This window comes from Lycium ferocissimum, chromosome 2 (genome assembly GCF_029784015.1).
Source record: "Lycium ferocissimum isolate CSIRO_LF1 chromosome 2, AGI_CSIRO_Lferr_CH_V1, whole genome shotgun sequence".
Taxonomy (NCBI): domain Eukaryota; kingdom Viridiplantae; phylum Streptophyta; class Magnoliopsida; order Solanales; family Solanaceae; genus Lycium; species Lycium ferocissimum.
Window position 1 is genome coordinate 63,758,683 of NC_081343.1, and position 24,198 is coordinate 63,782,880.

At 34.3% G+C, this 24,198-nt stretch overlaps 3 protein-coding genes across 3 annotated transcripts; all 3 read left to right on the plus strand.

The window, feature by feature from the left end:
- The first annotated feature begins 619 nt into the window (after window positions 1-619).
- LOC132048308 (transcription factor bHLH18-like) lies at window positions 620-2,940 on the plus strand. Its single transcript, XM_059439215.1, has 4 exons — window positions 620-852; window positions 967-1,542; window positions 1,942-2,319; window positions 2,410-2,940. The coding sequence occupies exons 1-4, from the start codon at window positions 817-819 to the stop codon at window positions 2,515-2,517; spliced, it is 1,098 nt and encodes a 365-aa protein (XP_059295198.1). The 5' UTR covers window positions 620-816; the 3' UTR covers window positions 2,518-2,940.
- Window positions 2,941-5,656: 2,716 nt separating this feature from the next.
- Window positions 5,657-10,741, plus strand: LOC132046737 (probable hexokinase-like 2 protein). The gene is made up of 9 exons (XM_059437475.1): window positions 5,657-6,031; window positions 7,424-7,604; window positions 8,279-8,449; window positions 8,763-8,837; window positions 8,932-9,087; window positions 9,168-9,266; window positions 9,351-9,481; window positions 9,888-9,969; window positions 10,194-10,741. The coding sequence occupies exons 1-9, from the start codon at window positions 5,760-5,762 to the stop codon at window positions 10,500-10,502; spliced, it is 1,476 nt and encodes a 491-aa protein (XP_059293458.1). The 5' UTR covers window positions 5,657-5,759; the 3' UTR covers window positions 10,503-10,741.
- Window positions 10,742-19,782: 9,041 nt separating this feature from the next.
- LOC132046738 (leucine-rich repeat receptor-like serine/threonine-protein kinase BAM1) lies at window positions 19,783-23,781 on the plus strand. The gene is made up of 2 exons (XM_059437476.1): window positions 19,783-22,548; window positions 23,078-23,781. Exons 1-2 carry the CDS (start codon window positions 19,965-19,967, stop codon window positions 23,542-23,544), a joined length of 3,051 nt encoding a protein of 1,016 aa, XP_059293459.1. The 5' UTR covers window positions 19,783-19,964; the 3' UTR covers window positions 23,545-23,781.
- Window positions 23,782-24,198: the final 417 nt, after the last annotated feature.

Sequence of the window (24,198 nt, forward strand, 5' to 3'; positions counted from 1 at the left end):
AATAAATATAAAATGAGAAATTTAAAATTAAGTTATTTCTAAATTTATAAAAGTTATCTTTTTGGGAATAAACTAAAACGAAAAATGTATTACAAAAATTGTATAAATTGTATTATGTGACAGAGAGGGTAATAGCCGTACGAGGAGTATATCTTTTAAGTAGATAATACGATAGTAGTATTCACACCGCTACGCGCAAAAGACTCGGGTTCAAAATTGAACCGCTACTACCAACAGAAGACGTGGGTAAACCCAAAGTCCACAGATGATTCCCCATTAACCGGAACACATTTGTATTGGGGGGTGGTCAAAAAGTTAATACGGACTCTGGCAAATAGAGATCAAAATTTTATTTTCTTTCCATCGCTTTTGAATTAAGAGAAACAAACATGAAGCTTCCAAGTTCCAACGATTCTCGAAACTTTCCACACGTGCCTATTACTTCTAATATTTTATGTTGTACTATTTCCAAGAGTAATAATCATAGAGTGAGAACACAATATTTAATTGATGTTCAACCTATTTCCTCTTTTCTTCTATTTTCTTGCAGTCAACACAATCATTCAAGCAAAGCACAAGTATAAAAACACAAGAATTCTTGACATACAACATCTGAAACCAAAAGTCTTTTTATCCCTCTAAGTCTAAGGGAATACTTTCCACTGCTTTATACGAGACTTCATATATCCACTTAATTTGTGTTCCTCAAATATCTACACAAGATACTGATTGTGATTTTGGAATCTATTTATATAGGCAAGATCTAAACCTTGGAGAGTACTGATTATTTAAGATATACACAATTTCTTCTCAAGAATGGATATTTCATCAGCTACATGGTGGTCTGAAATGGTAAGACAATAATATGAGCACTTTTTAGCTAGAGTAGTTTTCTTTTGTTGCGAAAGTTCCCTATAATTTTATCTAGTACCTTGTAGTAATTAACATGTTCTTTGACAAATACAGGATCTTATGAATATGAATGATCTTAACTACATTGATCACTGCCAAATGATGACCACATTTGACGATTTGCCTTTCAATAATAACCCTTTTACCTCTTGCACCTATGGCAATGTTCAAGCTTCTCAGGCTGCTGAAATTTTATTAGAGGGAGAGCCAGCTTTTTGCAATTCCACAAACACTGATTACCAAAATACCTCTTTTTCTTCTCCTTCTACCTCTCCTCCGCCGTCGTCTTCACCCAATGTCATTTCTTTCTCTAACACAAGTTCGCCATCAACCACTACTTCTTCTGCCCAAAACTACTTTGAAAAATTGAAGACCTCCGTGAAGTCTGAGGTCCCATCAGGAACTACCATAAACTTCTCCTCTTCAAATGTTTCTCTGGACTCCAATTTTGACGATAGTCAGCAACTATTCCAGGCCATGGGATTTGGGGCTGATGATAATACTCGGAAGAAGAGCTATAGTAGGACACCTGTACAGGCACAAGACCACGTTCTGGCTGAAAGAAAACGAAGAGAAAGGCTCACACAGTACTTTATAACTTTGTCTACCCTCATCCCAGAACTAAAGAAGGTATTTTTTTACTCTATTCGTAATTTTACGTCAAAAGCTACTGAAAAATCTTGATGTAGTGCTTTAAAAGAAATCTTGATGAAGTGCTTAGTATCCTACCTGCACTTTGTTTGAGAGTTATATCCTACATACCAACTCTAAAATTGTAATTATACTTGAGATTGATTGTGTCAATTTATAGTGTTATGATTGATTGGGCCAATTTATAGTGTTTGGAAATAATTATTTTAGACCATGGTATAAATATTTTGATTTGAATCATATTTAGACCATAGTATAAATATTTTTGATTTGAATCATACTTCCAATAAAGGACTTAAAGTCTTGAATTCATTAGGATTATATCCTAAATTTCTTCTCTAAATTTGTGTATTCTGGTGTTTGTTAATCTTCTAACAGTTGGACAAGGCATCAATACTGAGAGACGCGATTAAATACATAAAACAGCTGGAAGAACAAGTAAAAACCCTCGAGGTACAAGCCAATAAATATAGCGAGGAACCGGCAGTTGCAGTTAAGAGACCCCGATTGTTCTCAAGTTATGACAATTCTTCAATTACTTCTAATGAAAACTCCAATGGTAGAACCAACAAATCAGTCCCAGATATTGAAGTTAGAGCTGCAGATGGAAACGTTTTGATTAGGATTTGTTGCATAAAGCAAGCAAGAATAATAAAGGAAATATTCAGCGAAATAGAAAAGTTTCATCTCACTATTACTAGTAGTAGCGTCATCCCTTTTGGCTATAATACGACTCACATGACCATTGTTGCTCAGGTATTAACATAATCTTTTGAAATTCATTGAACTATCATTTACTCCAATTCACTTATGTAGCTAATAGTTTGAACAAAATTTTTGAAACAGATGGATCATCAGCTGAACATGTCAACGGAATATATCGCGAATAAAATACGTTTGTCTATAATGAAGCTTATCAGTAGCCATGAAGAATCCAATTCTCTAGTTGCATAGAGAATTTCAAGATTTTCAGAAGCTAATTTTCGGCTATTTCAGTGATAGTGTTAATTTAGAATGTAAAGGTGGGTCTCATTGACTTCGTTTTTGGGTAAAAGGTTTTCATTATTGTGGACTGGGGCTATTTTTTTTTTTTCGGATCACAAGTTGGGACCCGTTTTACAATAGCCCCACTTGCTACAAATGAGGCTGGCTCACTCTTTTTTGACAAGTCATGGAGTTCCACTAAGTGGTCCTATTCTTGTTCTCCTTTGGGGGACTGCTAGCTACAGGCCATGCACGTTTAGTTTTCTTTTCTCTCGTTTTGTTTTTGGGCTTTAAGTAACTAATTTTTGGCCTTTGTTGTATACTACTCGACCATAGTTTTTGTGTTTACTTGTATTGATGGCTTGATGGTGCAATAAATACATGTTTATTGGAGTTAATAAATCCCTTGTCGTCATTAATTTGGATACATGAAAGTATCACACCCGAATCCGGCTAACCTGATGGGCAAGCAGTAATAGAGGATAGGTTAGCCTTTTATTTTCATTTTTCATAAAAATTCATGCACAAATATAGATAAAAAATAAACATTCTCAAAATACAGGATGATAATTTTCACAACACATAAAAATCATAAATATCTACTAATCCTATTACATCTTCGCCACATCCACTTTTTACATTAGCATCTTTTGGAATATTTTTTAAGGTTTTCGATAATTTTAAAAAGTGGCATACTTTACAATTTTTAAATATTGGAACATATGAAATGATAGTTCTCAACATATTCATAAACCCCTTAGATAAATTGTTTCCAAATACCGTTAATGAATATTCATATTTTCTACACTTAATGAATATAAAAGAAGTTCCTAGGCGTACTCTCCTATCGTGCCGACAAAAATTCCCTTGATATGTTACCACAATGGTTTTGCCATGGAGTTTGAATACATACATAGCTTGCCTAAATATTTTTCTTACACCATCTAAAACTCCATTTGAGCAAAAAAATTATCCTAAATTTTCCACACTGTTTACGAAGTTATGTTCTGCAAATATGTAAGTTCATTCAGAAATTCTCTCATGCCAAGAGGCCTTGTAAGTTGCAACATGAGTGAAACTCAGATATAAGTTATCACAATATAAATTTTTAATAAAATATTTCTCATGTAACATGTACACCATGCTAAAATTAATGATGTGGCGGTCACATGTTATTGCTCGGCCAATTTTTAGTGATTCATATTTTATGAACAATTCATTCATAATTTAGTGACTTTATTTTTACAAAAACTAGTTTTATGACTTTAGTGTCAAAAGTAGTTAGCTTGGTGATTTACTAGTACTAAAAATAGTTTGGTGAATTTAAGAGTTAAAAAGGAAGTAAATTTAGTGATAGTCAGTGAAACTAACCCTAATAATACCCTATAGTTTAATTATAGTAAGAAAAATGAAAATTACAAAAACATGAACAGCTAAGGGAGATTTTTACGTATTCTCTCCCAAAAGTATGAGTTTCTTAACTTTATGGAACCCCTTTTTTCCATTGGACTAAAAGGTTGTCCTAATTAAAACATCAAATCGTAAGAAAAAGATGATAAGCCGGCATCACTTTTTAGTAGTAGAGGACTTTGGGAGTCCTTAGCACCCCGTACTTGACAATCAACTCAAAAAGTTACTACAATACTATTCCCCGGGGCATCACACTTACTTTAACTCTTAATCATACTCTCTATTCGTTTGACTTGCCTTTTTTTGGACGGTTAATGGTTCATTAATGGAAGACCAATCCTTTTTGGTCTCATAGTCAAACAACTAAAGAAAATAAGAAATTATTCATGTTAATCTTCATTCAGGGCCAGTTTGGAAATTCTAGTAATTATAGAGTTTAGTAATTACAATGATCTGTTTATTTTTCGTAACATAATTACAATGTAATTTTCAATGTTATATTTGGTTGCACAAGTATAATTACAAAGTTTGATCTTCTTTATTTTAAATAAAACTAATTATGAAAATTAAATAAGCTTTTGAAAGATGAAGATGTAAATAATATTTAATATGTGGCAAATATATGTGTATATAAAAATATTAAAATGAGAAAAAAGAATTTGAAAAGTAAACAGGTAAAAATATATCATGTAATTACAAATAATTCTTTGTCTTGTTGATAATTGGTAAGTGTAATTACTTTCTTTCAATTACACTAAATTACATATTGATCAAGTAATATTTGGCCAGATAACCAGGTCAAACAAAAATGACTTTCCAAATAAGTCCTTAGTGCCATCCATTGTCGATCTTACCTGAAAAAACTAGCTTTGATACTCTTGCGGAAACAAAAAATTAAAGGAGTGTAAATTAGATGGTTTTCAAAAATATGGTGGAGGGGAGGACCTTTACTTGATTTTGTACCTTGTAAATGAATGGAGCAGGGAAATGTTACAACAATTAGGCTGCAGTTTCAAATCTAAATAATGATTTGCTTATAAGAATTAGTGTTTCCTACATTTGAGAAAAATATTGTTTCACATAGACAAATTCATAAAATCAAATTTTGAGGATTATAGACTATACATTAAAGTTAATACCAATCAAATTTAAGCGTCACAAGAACATAATTTTCTTATTAATTGAAGAAAATCTTATGACCAACCTTTTTGGCTAAAATGTTAAAGTTCCATCATTTCTACAAGTAATTGCACGGTTTGTTATTTAAATGGACTGGTCTTTAATTTTTGTCCTTCAAATGGTCTGGTCTTCCATTTTTATCCTTTAAAATCGAACTAATGCCTACAGGAGCATAAATTCTTTGGGGACCCGGGCATAATTTATGGATATTATATTGCGTAAAGTATGCCTTTCTAGGCATAAGTTTGATTTTGAAGGGAAAAACTTAAAGAAAGGTCCACTCGAAGGCCAAAAATTAAATACCAGTACAAAACAAGAACAAAAGTGCAAATGAACCTCATTTGTATGATAGTACTAGTTAGAATCTCAAACCCAACAAAGTAATTAGGCCCAAAAGCCCACCATCGTACCGTTCGGAGTAAACCCGACTCGAAGTACTGGATCATACACTCAGTATTGAACAGTTTTGCCATGAAACTCGTTCTTTATTCCACGGATGTCGTAATTCAGTTGTCTTATTGATCAACACAAAAACAGGCGATTAATTACAAGCATGGATGTTGAGACACGACAAAATATCAAAAAACACCTAACAGAAATTAAAGATTCAGAAGTAAAGATCAATGAGGAAGGAAGTGGTGGTCTTGGCAGCAGTGACGACGGCTTCCACCGTGGTAGCGGCGGTGCTGTTGGTCAGGCAATGGAAGCGACGGAGCGAGCAACGGTGGAGACATGCACAGCGTATTCTTCGTAAATTTGCAAGAGAATGTGCAACACCTGTTCCTAAATTATGGCTAATTGCTGATGATCTTGTTGCTGACATGCAAGCTGGTTTAACTAATACTGAATCTAGCCTTCAAATGCTTCCTTCTTGCTTACCTTCACTACCCACTGGGTACTATAAGTTTGATTCTTCGTCGCCAATTGAATATAATTCTATCTTGTTGATTACATTTTCATTCTTCATTGTAGTTTACGTTCTTTTTTTTTTGGTAAGTTTCCGGTGGTCATTCAGCTTTGAGTTTATTATGCAAAAGTCACTTTTCTATTTTTTTGTTAGTACATATTAAGTCATTCAACTTTAAAGGTTATCACACAAAAATTTACTTCTTTTTTTTTTATATCACATAAAAGTCATCCAACTTTAAAGTTTTATCACACTAGAGTCTTTTTTTTTTTTTTTTTTTTGGGGTCACATAAAGTCATTCAGTTTTGCCCGAGTTAACTAAAAAGTAAATTCCACTTGAATTTTTATGTTTTGTAACGGAAGTGCGGGTTATCTCTCCTGTGTGGATGTTGGAAAAACGGGGAGGAAAGAACACTCAAATAATTCAAATTCTCGGTTAAAGACAACTTGACTTACAATTTCAATTATTCTCTTTGAAGAGAAGTGGGGAAAATATATTTTCCACCAACTTTACATAAAAGGTTGTATTTTTTCTTCTTCTCATATCATATGACTATAATACCTAAGTATTTATAGGACTATCCTAGCATGTACCTAATCTAGTACATGTATGATGTATCATCATTTAATTCTATTCATCCTCTTTTTTTCTCAAATACATGTATTCAACCATACATGTATCCTTACACTAATATCCAAATGCATGAACTAACTAAATTCATGTATCGCATAAATCAAAAAGTCTTTTTCTTCTTCCAAGGCAAGGTTCACATTTCAACATGGTTTGCGAGCTATTGCACAGGAGCTGGGTTTACCCGGTGCGCACCCGAAGGGTAGCGGTTGCGGTTCCATGTCATTAAAAAGAAAAAAAAAAGTATGACATGGGGAGGAAGGGAGGGGAATGTGTGAATCGAAGCAACGCCTATTGTGTGAAAGACTCACACTGATACCATTAAACTATAATCCTTGGTGTTTTTGTTAGATTTTGGGACTAGTTTGATCAATGGATAAATTTTAGAAATGGAAACACGCATCGAAGTTGAAAATCAAATTACGCTTGCATTCCATTTTAAGTAGATGTAGAGGGTTGATTTCTTAGATAGTCACTCAACTAATAGTTATTATCTAAACTTTCTTCTTGATCAAAGAAAGTGACTTTCGGAGATAATACCTATTAGTTGAGTTACAATATGAGAAATCAAACTCTAGATGTGGATTGTGGATATAGAAAATTTAAGTCAGTAAGTTCAGAGTATCACTATACTTGAATATTGTTTTGTAGTTAGGACAATTGCTCAAGAGGGAGCGTTCTTACATTGTAACTTTTGAATTGGAGGATTTTTTTAGTTGCTCATTAGTTGTTTACTTATGTGGTGCCAGTGATGAGAAAGGTCTATACTATGGAATTAATCTTCGTGGAACTAACTTCATCATCGTGCAAGCACGTCTTGGAGGAAAAAATGCACCCATTTCACGTATTGGAGGAAGAAATGAACCCATTTCGGATCTATACAGGCAAGAAATTCCAATTCCTCCCAACATAATAGAGAGCAGCTCCCAGGTATATCCATTGCCTTGAAATAGAAGTGTTATCTGCTGATAATTCACAGCAATAGGTCTTATTTATTGCAAGATACATATTTTATTATAATAAGTATTTTTATGATGAAATTCCTAATTCATCTAAAATCTAAGATATATTGGATTTCCTCCGTAGTTATTTTGACTGACGAATGATTCTAACTGCTAGGAGTACTTATTATGGGATATGATTAGCTTACCACCTCTGCTGATATGATCCTGACAAAAGAAAGAGCATATTGCTTCAACATTACTATGTAATTGAAGCATTTAAGATTGCTGTTATTTAATTACATGATTTTCGGTTACTCTAGTCACTTAAGGTGTTCAGCCCTAAAGGCTGAAATTAGATATGAGAAATGGTATAGGTCATAAACTTAATGTGGTCATATAGCTTTCTTATTATTAGATTGATTCATCGTAGGTCCTAGAGCTCTCTGTTTCTTCTATGTTCTTTTAATTTCATCAAGTCTTGAACAGAAAAGTTCTCTTTTCAAGTTAGACAATTTTACTCCTGAAGCTTTGTTAAGGTGACATAGAGCCATATGTTGCAGTTTCTGACTTGTAGTCTTCAGCAGTCAATTAGTGTCAAAACTATCAGGTTTAATGTTGCTATAGGTTTCATGAGAAGTCTTCCTTTTGAACCTCTTTCAGGAATTATTTGATTGGATAACAGTGGAGCTTGGAAAATTTATCTCCATGCATAGTGAAGGTCTACAAGGAGGGGAGAAAAATCTGGGATTTACTGTATCACCTACAATTGCGGAAGTAGCTGCCTCCAGGGAAACAGCCATTACATGGAAGGACTCATTATTTGGAGATGCAGTTGAGTCTTTCTATACTACCTAAGTAGATTTAAACATATTATATTTTCTCGAAGGGACCAAGATTTTCTGAAACAAAGATGTGTCCTATGCATTTGGAACTTAAAAACAGTTAGATTTAATTGACAATATATTTGCAAAAAGTTCAGCTGCAATAATGGAAATTGAGGTGTATATGGTTATCAAGCACAATGGCTCATTTGATGATTATTCTTTGTATTTTCCCGTCCACGCTTGCAAGCAATAATTATTGATTCACAGTTTTCACATGAATATAGATAGAACATGAATACGTTACTACATCGTAATCTCAGGCAGGGAACAAGTTGTTGAATGAAATCAATGCTGCCATGGAGAAGCACTGTGTTGACAAGCGAGTTTTTGCCCTGGTAAAAATTATCGGATGAAGCCTTTTAGTATAGTTGAAAAGGTGCAATTGTTCGTGCAGATTGCAATTCAAATTATGGGTGGAAAATTCTGCAGGTTGATGATACCATAGGAGTTTTGGCTGGAGGAAGGTATTATAGTAAAGAAAGTGTGGCTGCAGTCACTCTGGGGATGGGAACTAATGCTGCTTATATAGAATCAGCACAATCCGTCGTAAAATGGCCTGATCAGACTCCAAAACCAGAAGAAATTGTAAATTCTGGTGACAACATTTTTAAGTATACCAACTTACAAAATGTTACAATGTTTCATTATAGTGCTTGATTATGCAGGCAATTAATATCCAATGGGGGAATTTTAGATCTTGCCATCTTCCAATTACCGAATTTGACACATCGTTAGATGCCGAAAGTTCATATCCTGGTAGTCAGGTGGACACTTAACTTTTCTGCCCCCCTCAGTTCCCTGTGATCTCCATGAACTGCATTAACTCCTTAATCTCATTTTGTCTTCAGATATTTGAGAAGCTTATTTCAGGTACATATTTAGGAGAAACTGTTAGAAGAGTCTTATTAAAGATGGCTCAGGAATCAGCTTTATTTGGAGATACTGTACCACCTAAGCTAGCAATTCCATACTCCTTGAGGTAAAATGTAGTTTATTTCTAATCAGCTATATAGGGTGGTTGGGATCTTATTTTTTTTTTTCATTAAAAACTCGATAGTAACTTTTCTGTCTTTCTTCTTTAAAAATTACCGTTACAATGAATTTGTCCGCACCAGCTGTACTGAAAACTTGCATTTGTCCTCCTTCTATGCGGAAATTGCTCTACCACCCAAGTAGCCTGGATATGCAACTATTTCTCCATCTCTGGATTTAATTGGGACAGATATCAAAAATATTTTTTTGATACTGTGTTGTAATTAGTAAATGTCATAAGATATTGGCAGTAAAATCAGCTTGAAACAATTGGCATTATAGAGCTCCATATTTGTGATTGACATAACTACTGTCACGTTATCCTTTCTATTGTTGACTAGTGCCCTTGGCAGGTCCCCTGATATGGCTGCCATGCATCAAGACACATCAGAGGATTATGAAATAATTGATGAGAAACTGACAGAAATTTTTGGGGTAGGGCATTTAAATCAGAATTGTCAAATTTAAATAATTTGCTAAGAAATGTTCTTGCAGTTTCTCCATTATTATTTTTTCATTTGTCTGTCACGGGAGGGGGTTGAAATGTGATTTCTCAAGTTTCATGTAGGGGGTTTCAATATGCGTTACGTATAAGTAGATTATGTGTACACGTTTTATGCTCTGCTACACGTGCTAATTTAGTAGTCTGCTGATAGCAGATAACTAACTCTACAACGACGGCAAGAGAACTAGTTGCGGAGGTCTGTGATGTTGTAGCAGAACGTGGAGCTCGGTTAGTTGGAGCTGGCATTGTGGGGATTGTAAAGAAATTGGGAAGACTTTCTAATAGGATTAGCATCATTACTGTAGAAGGTGGTGTCTATGAGCATTATCGCATTTTCAGGAACTATCTGCATAGCAGTGTATGGGAGATGCTTGGCAATGAACTCTCAGACAATGTGATTATTGAGCACTCTCATGGTGGCTCTGGAGCCAGTTCCATCTTTATTGCTGCTTCACAACCATAAGCCTCAAATTCATACTAACTGGTGGTTTTAGCCATAACAGATAGTTACATCAGATTGTTTGCAGCATCTTATTTATTACTAATTAACTTATTTGTATTCTTTTACATCACGGATCCACTGAGATGTTGTTTTCAGCATCTTATTTTATCTTGAACCAAGGATCTGCATTTCATCTACTGTCTGTTTGAGTAAACAGCAAGTGGCTGTTTAGCCAAATAAGAAAGAGGAAGTGTTGCTCATTTCTTATCTTGTATGTTTCCCCTGTATCAAATGTAGAAAATCAAGAAAACCAGTGTAGTATATGATAGTCGAAGAGAACGTGCCTAGTTTCACAAATCTTGAAAATTTTGAACTTGAGCTGGAGAATATTTCATATTACTGCACAGATAAGATATCCAAGAATATATTATGTTTAATTGTAAGATGATTATTTGTCTAACGTAGATTGTAACTTTTCTTTACACATTGTGGCCTAAGGCTCCTACATAATCAGCTTCTTGTGTACATTGTTTTTCACATCAAACAAAAGGTTTTGTTTTATGAGGGTGAATAATGCTAGGAAGATGTACTTTTTGAAGATAGAAATGATGGTGCAATCACAAGGATCAGTCCCCACGAGCATTAAAAAAAGTGTTACCTAAAGATTGAAAAGGACTAGAGCAGCCAAGTTAAAACACCAATCTGATGAAACCACTGTCTTGTTTGTTGTCTTGAAAATAAGGTTACCTCCACTTCTGGGAAAAGGTTAAATTTTACAAAGAGAATTCAAGAATGCTCCATAAATGAGAAAAAACGAGCATAGAGACAAAGGCACCCCAACCACCCCCAAAATTTGAAGACTCTTTATATGAAATGTTGTTGCTTGATGTGTCCATTTGCACCAACTGTTGCTATCAACCATCTAATGCGTCCAATGGAAGTTGGGCCCTTTAGGCAGACTGTGGATTGGGAGGGACAAGATCCATATGCGCAGCCCATAACTATTAAGTTGAAAATGGGAAAAAGGAACTGTTTTCCTACTATACTGCTGTACAAGGACCACAATTGATTTGTATGAAATTTTATACTTACCTCTCTTTTTCCCTTTGGAAAATTCAGTTTCACTTTAACTGAATTGCAGAGGAGAGGATGAACGCTGACAAAAATAACGTGAATTGGAAATCAAGTTTTCACTTATACATGTTAGTATCTCAATAATTGGATTTTGAATTTACCAACTGATCAAATTCATTCAGCAAAATTGGAAGTGACGTAGTTGCTTTCTAGAAACCATTTGCTCATATTTAGAAGAATTTCATATAAACAATTTTTGCGAAGATTGCGCTTAACTCAACCTCAAAAATTAGCTCTTGGTGGGAGGATTTCCCGAAACCATGCAAGAAGATAACACTCATTCAACAAATATGGAACTTAGCACTTTCCCCCTCTTACACGCTCAAGACCAAGTGGCGGCTAAATACTGTTGGGAGCCTAATTCAAACTTTAATGAGGGCCTTAACCTTTTTTATCACACGAGAATTTAAAAAAATCATATAGTATATTTTTCATGTGAAGTCTACTTTTGAGGATCTATGTCAGATTTCTCACTAACTGCTTCGAGAGCTATTTTTTGAGATTGTATCAAAGACTCAATTCTTCTTTTTCTATTTTGAGTTTTGAACAACCGAATTCATATTTTCTAGTTAACATATTTTATATTTTAATAAACAGTTAAAGAGTCAATATATATTACATAGTAAAACATCAAAACGAGCAAGTTTTAGATGAAAACAATTCAAAAAAATTGAAATAATAGAACTTGATTCAAGAAGTTGATAACTTGATTTGAGAATACTTTTTGGTGCTTCAATATATCTCTTGCAATATTTGGTGCCCCAGAAAAAACAAAAATAGCAAATTCATACATTGTAACTCTTGTCTTTCATAGAAATATAGTCCAAGACTCTTTTGAAGAAATATAAAAGTATACACGTATACTAAAGTTCAGAGAAAGGTTAAAAGTTGATTGAGTATTGTAGAGATACCAATTAGAGGCCTTCTTTTTTGTCAATGTACTAAAAATAGATTGACTATTTGTATAACTATAAGTTACTTACTCTCTGTCAATTAATCTATTTTTTTTCCTTTTAATGACAAAAAGTACTCAAAATACTTTATAGTTTTCCAAAAAAATAATAATCTATATTGATGAAAAATGAGGCCCCTAAAACTGAGAGGCCTAAAGTCTAGGCTTTAGACACTTCACCCAAAAGTTACCCCTGCTCAAGACTCAATTGGAGCGTAATTATGGAAGCCCAACATTATGAGAAGCGCAACAATGATGAGTGTGACCCTGATACGATGTAAAAGCATTATTTTTTATTTTAATTCAATCTCAAAAACTAGCTCGAAATTGTACGTACAAAGCCATATAAAATACCACTAACTTATTCCCTCGACCAACATGCAACTTAACAATTTTAAGTCGGTAAATGCCAGTACCGTGAATCAATTAGCATCTTTCTTTGAGATTTCACAGCTCATGTGACATCTGGGACCCTTTTCCATATGATTGTAAGTTTGTAACAAATAATTCAACCTCTTTATTTTCTATTTTAATTGCTACGAACTTTTCCCGTAGCATGGACGAAGATAGTGTAACAATCAGACTACTAAAGAAAGGTCATCAGAAATTTCAAACTGATATAGGTTTTTAAAAGTTTATAACGTTGGAGTGGTTAGTAATAATTTGTGATCCAGCAATACAATTATATTAAATATTTAAGTTAGATAAAGATTCCACTAAAGTAATATACTCATTTGTGATTATTTTTTTCGTATTTCGTGGACCATGGGAAGGACCAAGGAAAGGAAAATGTAGGGCAGGTTATGCCAGAAAGTTTGATGCTTTGCTACCATATTTTTTCGTCGGTCCACAAGAAAAAAATGAAAAGAAAAAGGTAATCATCATAATTAATTAGATATGATTATCTGTCTCTCTTACACGTTCTCTTTCTAGAGACCCGCGTGCTGTTCTCTGCAGATTTAACATAAACTTAGATTCTCCTCTATGAAAAAATTTAAGAGTCCTTTGACCATGCAAATGTGTTTGTTTATAATTTTTTAAATAAAAGCAGAAAAAATCTTGGTTTAGAGCACCTAGAAATTTTATAAAAACAGCCTACCAAACACTTATTTTAAAAAACTTTTCTAAGCATTGCTCCAAACAGAGCATTGTGCAATGCATCGGCAAAAGAAAAAGCTCACCTCAATCTAACACTTAACCATAATAAATTAATGGAATTTAATGAAGACAAAGAATATGAGTAATTTCTTTTTCCTTGTATCCATTCCTTTTGCATGATAATATGATTGATTATTTCATAAAATTGACTAATAAAGTTAAATTACAGAATGATTAACCTAGAATGATGCATACGACATATGCTAATGACAAGTTGCACGCATTTGCGGCTTCAGAAATTTAGGATACAATTAGGGATACATGAAATGATAATGATCTACCTAACAAAGTGTAAATCACACAAACACTTCCCAGTCCATTAATTATGATTAACCCAAGGATAATGACGATCCAATTTAAATAATCAATAAACAAAGAGAAAATCATTTGTTTATGTTTGGTGAGTCCAAAGCCAAGTGACTAGGGGACAAGGCGAACAAACTTCGAGATATTATAAAAACTTAGTAATAAGACAATGGAGAAGCAGGATATTGAAATTAGGTGTTTGTGGGTTGGAAATAGCATCGGGCTACGTAGCATTTAACTGAGCCCAACGCTATATTAGTTGATCTAAATCAGCGCATCTAACTGAAAATTAATCCAAATTTTGGAAAGTATGACAAACAGCTGGAACCAGAACCTGAATGACCAAAATAACCTGGGAACATAGCCTAATCGAGAGTCCAAATCCACCATATTCCTTCCGTCTCAAATTATTTATCGTGGTTATTAAAAATTATTGCCTCAAATTATTTTATTTTTTTAAAAGTTCAAGACACAATTAGTTATTTCTTCCCCATTTTACCCTTGGTAGAATTTTATCATTAATGGAGATGACACATAAATAAATCAATTATTTAATGGAGAGAGAATATAAATTAGACATAAATAAGTGTAAAGTAAGTAAAATAGCCCTCCTAATTAATACGTATTATGAGGCGTGAAAAATAAAAAAATAAAAAATAATTTGAAACGGAGGGAGTAATATTCTCTCCATTCCTTTTTACTAGTTCAATATTGACATAAAAAAATTATTTTACTAAGCTGCCCACATTAACTATACGTTAAAGTTTAAATTTAATTACTAACACTGTAATAAATTTGAAAAATAAATATTTAATGATCGACGTAAAATTGAAAAAATAATATCTCTTGATTTGCTAAATTGACAAGTAAAAAAGTTAAGTTTTAATACGTTGAACTAGTAAAAGAAAACGAATTGAGTAAGTGCATACTCTTTTCTTTTAACTTGTACCATTTGTAAACACCAACAATAATAACTACGCTTCAATTTCAAGTAAGTTAAAGTTAGTTATAAGAAATTTTACTGTTCATGTCACTTAAGCATGTCTTAATCAAATATTGTAAAACATTAGTTTCTCTAATACCGAAAGTTCTCTTCTTCTTTCTTTTTTCATTTTATACATAAAATTTAAAACTATATAATTCAAACTTAATCGAGAAACTAAATTTATATTATATCTGGTTCATTATCACAAAAGTAACAAGTAGTATTACGTACGCATTAATGTAAATAATCTCTTACCATAACTCACTCTACAACTCTCAGCATCCACAAACATTGGAATTGGTAAAAATGGGCATATGGAAATGGTTTTTCCTCTGTCAATTTCCGAAGCTGTCTTTGAATCTCCTCGTTTTGGTCCTACGACTTTCTTTCTTGGTAAGGAGAGGGGCAATTTCGTAACATGTAGATGTGTCCTGTGCACTTCGATAGCCAGGAGAGGAGAGTGATTGAGAAGGACACTTTTGGGGTTTCTCAATAACTTTATATTCTAGGGAAAAGGGCCTGATTTACTCCTCTACTATTGGAAATAGTCCACATTTACCCCCCGTTATACTTTCGGCACAAATTTGCCCCTACCGTTACCTAAGTAGCAATATTTGCCCCTATTTTTAACACCAGTCCACTGTGGCAATTGTAATATTTTTTTTAAGGGAAAAGGGCCTGATTTACCCCTCTACTATTGGAAATAGTCCACATTTACCCCCCGTTATACTTTCGGCACAAATTTACCCCCGTTATACTTGGTACGACTCTTACATATTATTGGCATCTTTTAACCTAAAAAGTTTTAGCAAATTATAGGCCTAAAAAAATGAGCTCAACTTAACCAACTAAGTAAGCGGCTAAATAATAGGGATGACTATTTTCTTATCCCTATTAACCTAACTATATAATAGGGATGATTTTTTTTTTTTATCCCTTCTTTAACTTGATATACATTATATGAATACAATAGGTGTATACAAATGATCAACAAAGTTTTGACTCTTTGTCCTAATAACACAGTTTCCCCAAACCCACTTGGTGAGATTTTACTGGGTATGTTGTTGTCCTAATAACACACATATAAGAATAACGTCTACATAATTCATGACCTGGAAGCATTAACTATTTATCCCGTACCATATTCAGAATTTAGAATTTGTGAGTTCTTATAGTTACATCAAATTCATATGGCATACAATAATAATTGGTCTCTTGATGAAAAAGTTAGTTATTCAATGATTTTTTTTAATTAAAAATATAAGTTTGATAAAAAAAAAAACTATTGAATTCTCGTGAATTTGTGTTTGTGATAAGTTTACATTAGTTGGTAATTATTATTGGTAACGGTAGGGGCAAATTTGTGCCGAAAGTATAACGGGGGTAAATGTGGACTATTTCCAATAGTAGAGGGGTAAATCAGGCCCTTTTCCCTTAAAAAAAATATTACAATTGCCACAGTGAACTGGTGTTAAAAATAGGGGTAAATATTGCTACTTAGGTAACGGTAGGGGCAAATTTGTGCCGAAAGTATAACGGGGGGTAAATGTGAACTATTTCCAATAGTAGAGGGATAAATCAGGCCCTTTTCCCTATATTCTAATACAGAGATATCTAACCAAGCAGAATTATTAGCATGATAAAACAAAAAAAGTACAACTCTCTATCCCTTTCTTCTTGTTTTAATTTGACTGTGATTATCCTTAATATTCCTCAATTAAAATTTAAGTAAAGACTCTCAACTCAAATTTAATGTTCTGAGTTTGGTTTTAATGGTACTTTTATTACATCGAGTTCTTTTCTACATTCATTTTTTAACTGAGAAAAAATAGTTAAATTGATGACGTGTGCTCTTTAATTAATATTTCTCACTTAATTATTGTAACAGTAGTCATTAATTAATATATATATTATCACTTTAGTTTGTACTTCTTGAAATTAAATTATTTGATTCAATGTAAATATCTAAGGAAAATAAGTTTTTGCTGCATTACATTTGTGATTTGTCACTAGAGCTGGGCATAATATGGTTCAAACCAAAAAAACCGACCGAACTGAACCAAAGTTAATTTCGGTTTTTTAGTTTTTTCGGTCCGATTCGGTTTAAATTTATAAGATTTCAACAATTCGATTCGGTTTGAGCAAAATTTAATTCGGTTAAACCGAAAAATCGAATTTTAACAAGTCACTTTTTTCTTGAAACACACACACATATATATATATATATATATATATTGGGCTTCTGCTAGTTGTTGAGAGTTGAGACACAACTTAAGTGGGGACTTAGTTTCTGTTAAATTGATGTCCTTTTGATCTATGGAACCATGCAACTGTTATGGGGCTAATTTGTATAATTCCTCGTGGATTTTTAATAAATTTCTCCAACAATGTATCTTAGAACACCCATTAGCATCTTTTCTTGTGACAATGGGTGTTTTCTTAGTAATATTAACATTGCAAATTGTGAATAAAAAACTGTTCTTGGTTAGTGATAGGAAGATGTGATACAACAAAGTTTGACAAGTAGGAACTACTTATAATCTCCATTTCCTCTATCATATCTCTGGATTGTACAGAAGATGTTGGCTGATAAACAAGAAATACTAGTAATAGAGGACTTCAGTGAAATGTGGGGAAAAGTTCTGTCACTGCATTAATTTGTATTTTGGCTGATGAACTGATTATTATGTAGTCAACACTTTTCTACTGTCTCACACCAAGCTCTATTAGGATTTTACGAATGATGAAGTATCAGTTTGATGCTTAACTATGTCATTCATATCTAAACTGAAGAACCGGCTGAATAAATCGAATCGAAATTGCAAAAACTGAATTAACCCGAAGTTATTTCAGTTCGATTTCGGTTCCCATTTTTTACAAACCGAACCAAACTGACGAAATGCCCAGCCTTATTTGTGACAGTTCTAGCTTTGGGCTCCACTTGTATCATGGCCATCTTATACTCCTTATGTTCACCTTTACCTGTCCATTTTTAATTTTGCACGCTCCTTAAGAATTAATAAATGAAATATGTATTTTACTATACTGCCATATTAATAGGTGTATAGTCCATTGAACTTGGAGAATGATTTGAAAATAAATAATTAATGTTAAGGGTAAAACAAGAAAAAAAAGCTTGTCTTTTCTTGATATGTCAAAATGAACAAGTAAAAATGATTTTTTTTTTTAGTATAGTGGACAAGTAAAAGTGAACGGAAGGAGTAATTGGTAGGAGTAACATCTTTTTTTCCTTTTTTCTTTTCTGTTTCATTTAATGACGGGAGACTAGGGTGCCCTTCTTAGAAAGACATTTCCTTTAAAGGAAACAAGCAGGACCTATTCCGGATTTGGTGGACTAAATTGTACTAAATCGGTAAGTTGGGTGGGCGAATACACAACATAGTAATAGCCATTTGCTTCCAGATCAAACTTCTGTCTAATGTGCATGGTTATTACTTGAAAAACCACACTATAATAAGTAGGCGTTTGGCCATGAAAATAAAATATTTTTCACTTTATTTGGTATTTTAAAGTTGGAGTTGAAGATGGAGTTGTGTTTGGTTATAGTTTTTGCAAAGAATATTTGGTTGTGTTGAATGTATTGAAAGTGAAAAAAGTGAAAAATAAGTTTTGGTTGTTTTCCAAATTTCAAATACAAGAATTTTTATAGCCAAACACCATAAAGTGAAAAGTGAAAAAATATTCCGGAAAAAAGTAGATAATTCTCATGGACAAACAGGCCCTTAGAATTTTGAAGTTGAAGTTGAAGATAGAGTTGTGTTTGATTATAGTTTTTGCAAAAGATATTTGGTTGTTTGAATGTATTGGAAATGAAAAAAAAAAAAAAGGTGAAAACAAGATTTTAGGTGTTGAAGTTGTATTTGGAATTTTCATGGCCAAACTTTGATTTTTAAATAAAGTGCAATAATTTTCCGAGAAAAAGTAAAAAATTCTCATGGCCAAACATGTCCTAAGAGAACAAAAGTAACTTCGTTTAATAAACACATAACTGTTAATCTTAAATTGCTATTATTAAATACTCATTATTGGACAAAATTTCATTCATTTAAAAAGTATAAAAGCAAATCAAAATGACTAGAAATTATCAGTTATCTATTATAATTGATACAAACCTCCGATATGATAAATATTTACCATAATCATATTAGGTATCATTTAGATGCATGATTCAAAATTTCAAATCCCACTAAAAGCTCCCTCTATTGTTGCTTTCTCTCTGCCATATTCAAAGCCCGCGCTGTCAACAAAAAATTATCAAAAGAAGAAAGGGCTTTCCTTAAGAATCACATCTTATCAACTACATTACTAATCTAAAGATGAGAAAACTACAGCAAGTAATGGAAAATGCTTTAACACCCTGAATTAAAGGGGATAAAAGAGTTGTGGACTGCTTTTGTGTAATGTGACAAATGAATTGAAGGGAATCTTAAGAAATAAAAAGACCTCCCAAATATCTTTTTACCTTTATTGCTAATGAAACCTCTTTAACTAGTAAGGACAACTATTAAACACGAGAAAAGCAAGAACCAAGAGTTGTTTTTTTGCACTTTTTATCCGTGAAAAGATAAGTGTAAATGTTAGGAACTTTTTTATTTTAAGGAACAAAAAAGTTGGTTCCCCACGTTAGAAAAAGAGTTGGGGCCTCCAGCTCAATCAGACATTGTACTGTATACAGTATACCACTCCCTCACAATTCAAAATCCTTCTTTATAATAACCCCCGCTTTATTTATTTGCTCAAAACAAAACAAGTATATACACCAAACCAAACCATACCATACCAAACCAATCACCCACTCCCAAACCAAACCAAACCAGCCTTTCTATCCTCATTTTTGCTCTCTCACTCTCACAGAGTGAAACCTCAAACCAAACATTTGGTGAATATTACACTGAGAGGAACAACCTGTTAACATTAGTCTCTCAAAATGCGTCTTCTTCTACTCCTTTTTCTTGTTCTTCTCATGCATTTTACTGCCTCTAAACAAATCCGTTTACCGGAATACCAGGCTTTACTTGCCCTGAAAACAGCCATTACAGACGACCCACAGTTAACCCTTTCCTCATGGAACTCTTCCACCAGTCACTGCACATGGAACGGTGTCACGTGCGACAGGTACCGTCACGTAACTTCTCTTAACATTTCCGGTTTTAACCTCACCGGAACTCTTCCACCTGAAATTGGAAACCTCCGTTTCTTACAAAACCTCTCCGTTGCTGTTAACCAGTTTACCGGTCCCATTCCTGTTGAACTCTCCTTAATCCCAAATCTACGTTACCTTAATCTTTCTAACAACATATTTGGCATGGAGTTCCCTTCCAACTTAACCCGTCTTCATAACCTTAAAGTCCTCGACCTTTACAACAACAACATGACAGGTGGCTTACCAGTTGAGGTTTATCAAATGACGAACCTTAAACATCTTCACTTAGGTGGGAACTATTTCGGTGGTCGCATTCCACCTGAATATGGAAGGTTTCCATTCCTAGAATACCTTGCTGTTTCAGGCAATGAACTTGTTGGAGTTATCCCACCTGAGATTGGAAACCTAACTACGCTTAAGGAGTTGTACTTAGGGTACTACAACACTTACTCCGGTGGGATTCCACCGGAAATAGGGAACTTATCTGAGCTTGTTAGGTTTGATGCTGCTAACTGTGGACTTTCCGGCCAGATTCCGGCGGAGATTGAGAAGCTTCAAAATCTTGATACACTTTTTCTTCAAGTTAATTCTTTAGCTGGTTCTTTAACTAAGGAGATTGGGTATCTAAAAAGCTTGAAATCTTTGGATCTATCGAATAACATGTTTTCCGGTGAGATACCGGTGACATTTGCTGAGCTTAAGAATATTACGCTTCTTAATCTGTTTAGGAATAAGCTTCATGGTTCGATTCCTGAGTTTATTGGGGAGTTGCCTGATTTAGAAGTGTTGCAACTTTGGGAAAACAATTTTACTGGAAGTGTTCCACAGGGGTTGGGTACTAACAGTAAGCTTAAGAATGTTGATCTTAGTTCTAATAAATTGACAGGAAATTTACCCCCAAATATGTGTGCTGGGAACAATTTGCAGACAATAATAACTCTAGGGAACTTCTTGTTTGGTCCAATTCCTGAATCTTTAGGTAAGTGTGAATCACTTAGTAGGATTAGAATGGGTGAGAATTATCTCAATGGATCAATTCCTAAGGGGTTGTTAAGTTTGCCACATCTCTCACAAGTTGAACTTCAGAATAATCTTCTCACTGGTACATTTCCTGATACTTCTTCTAAATCTACCAGTCTTGGACAGATTAGTCTTTCCAATAATCGCTTAACTGGACCTTTGCCACCAAGCATTGGAAACTTTGCTGGAGTTCAAAAGTTGCTTCTTGACGGGAACAAATTTTCGGGGCGAATTCCAGCTGAAATAGGAAAGCTTCAACAGTTATCCAAGATTGATTTCAGTGACAACAAACTTTCTGGATCCATTGCAAAGGAGATTAGCCAGTGCAAGTTGCTAACTTATGTTGATCTAAGCAGGAACGATCTTTCAGGTGAGATTCCTACTGAGATCACAGGTATGAGGATACTCAACTACTTGAACTTATCAAGAAACCACTTAATTGGGAGTATTCCTGCGCCTATTTCTAGTATGCAGAGTTTAACTTCTGTTGATTTTTCATATAACAACTTTTCTGGTTTAGTTCCTGGAACGGGGCAGTTTAGTTATTTCAATTACACCTCATTTCTGGGCAATCCAGATCTTTGTGGACCTTACTTAGGTCCTTGCAAAGAGGGTGTTGTTGATGGGGTTAATCAACCTCACCAACGAGGAGCCTTATCGCCTTCAATGAAGCTTTTACTTGTTATTGGTTTGCTTGTGTGCTCTATTGTGTTTGCTGTTGCTGCAATTATAAAGGCCCGATCTTTAAAGAAGGCAAGTGAGGCTCGTGCCTGGAAGCTCACTGCTTTCCAGCGCTTGGATTTTACTTGTGATGATGTTTTGGATAGCTTGAAGGAGGATAACATTATTGGAAAAGGAGGTGCTGGTATAGTCTACAAGGGGGTAATGCCAAGTGGGGAACTTGTTGCGGTTAAAAGGTTGCCGGCTATGAGCAGGGGTTCCTCTCATGATCATGGGTTCAATGCTGAGATACAGACTCTTGGGAGGATCAGACACAGGCACATTGTTAGATTATTAGGATTTTGCTCGAATCATGAGACAAATCTTTTGGTGTATGAGTACATGCCTAATGGAAGTCTTGGGGAAATGCTTCATGGAAAGAAAGGTGGTCATTTACATTGGGATACCAGGTATAAGATAGCTGTGGAGGCTGCGAAGGGTCTTTGCTATCTCCATCACGATTGCTCTCCTTTGATCCTCCATCGTGATGTGAAATCAAATAATATTCTGCTGGACTCCAACTTTGAAGCTCATGTTGCTGATTTTGGACTTGCTAAGTTCTTGCAAGATTCAGGGACATCAGAATGCATGTCTGCTATTGCTGGTTCTTATGGGTACATTGCTCCAGGTATCCTATAAAGCCGTCATATCTTAACATTTTTATTTCTAGTCACTTCATGCGATACTAGTTTAGTATCAAAGTCATTAATTTGTTGACGGACTATTTTTCAGCTAAGACTAGTTATCAGTTTCTTCAAATGGAGCTTAGGTGTTCTAAACATCATACTTGTGCTATTTTTTAGTAATGTTTTTCGAGATGGTAGTAACAAATTAATCTCCTTTTTTGTTACGACTGGAGAACATGGCTAGTGGTGGTCCTTGACTGGTATACTTGAGGATAAGACCATCTTACTTTGAAAAGTATCTCTAACTACTTTGGTGTTTGTTAGGTTGGAATTTATGAGTACTTATGTAACTTGGTCATTAATTCAAATGTAGCATGTTCCTAAAGCAAAGGAAACATTAAATAAGTGGTACTGGTACTTGATGAACTCTGTTTCTTGTTTAGTTTTCTAACAAACTAATTGATTTGCTAGTAATTATATGTTCTGCTCTGTAGTATACTTCTCACTAGCATCTTATTTTCATTTTTGCAGAATATGCTTACACACTAAAGGTTGATGAGAAGAGTGATGTATATAGCTTTGGTGTGGTGCTATTAGAATTGGTAAGTGGCAAAAAGCCAGTTGGAGAGTTTGGTGACGGTGTTGACATAGTCCAATGGGTTAGGAAAATGACTGACGGGAAAAAGGACGGCGTTCTCAAAATCCTTGACCCAAGACTCTCAACGGTTCCCATTAATGAGGTGATGCATGTTTTCTATGTCGCATTGCTGTGTGTAGAAGAGCAAGCTGTGGAACGCCCCACCATGCGAGAAGTAGTGCAAATACTAACTGAGCTTCCTAAGCCACCAGGTGCAAAATCAGGTGACTCAACTGTCACTGATCAGTCGCCCCCACCATCAGCCTCTGCATTAGAGTCTCCAACCTCAATTCCAGGGGACTTTAAAGACCAACATCAGCCAACACCTCAATCACCTCCACCTGACCTACTCAGTATCTGATTTGCAATGTTCTTGAAATAGGAGTGGTTTCTTTAGTTTGATTATTCTCTAGTTCTATTATGAATTATTCTAGCTTTTGTTCCTTTTTTTAAAAAGTTGGGTCTTTTTGGGGTAAGGTAAGGGGTTTATTCTAACTCTAAGGTGGGTTTAATGCTCAGAAGTTTTCCTCTTGTACAGTAGATTGGTGGGGTTTTCTCAAGTGTCGCAAGTAATGGAAAATTACCCTTCATTTTGCTATTCTTGCTTGCTTAAGTATTTAGTGCAACTTCTGTTAACCTGACAGAGTAGTTAAATCTACAATTATATCAAACTTCAAGAAGAGAGTTCCCTCCAAGAGTGGTTAATACTATGTCTGCCGGTTAGTGGCTCTGTTCAATTATTTCGAAAAATACACCTCTGGGTTGGTGAGAGTTGATTATTATGTACTGTATGATTTAATTATTGGTAGTAAATGAATCATTAGGCCACCCTTAGGGGAAAGAGGTTTGACTCTCAGGTACTGTGCAGTGTTTTTCAATTACCAAGAATGGTGGGTTCACTTGAAACAGTGATTAAAAAACCTTAGCCTCTGCCACATTCAAAGACACTTTAATTTGGTTTTGAATTGAATTCGATCCTTATTCGACTATGCATCATAGAGTCAAATGAGTGCTG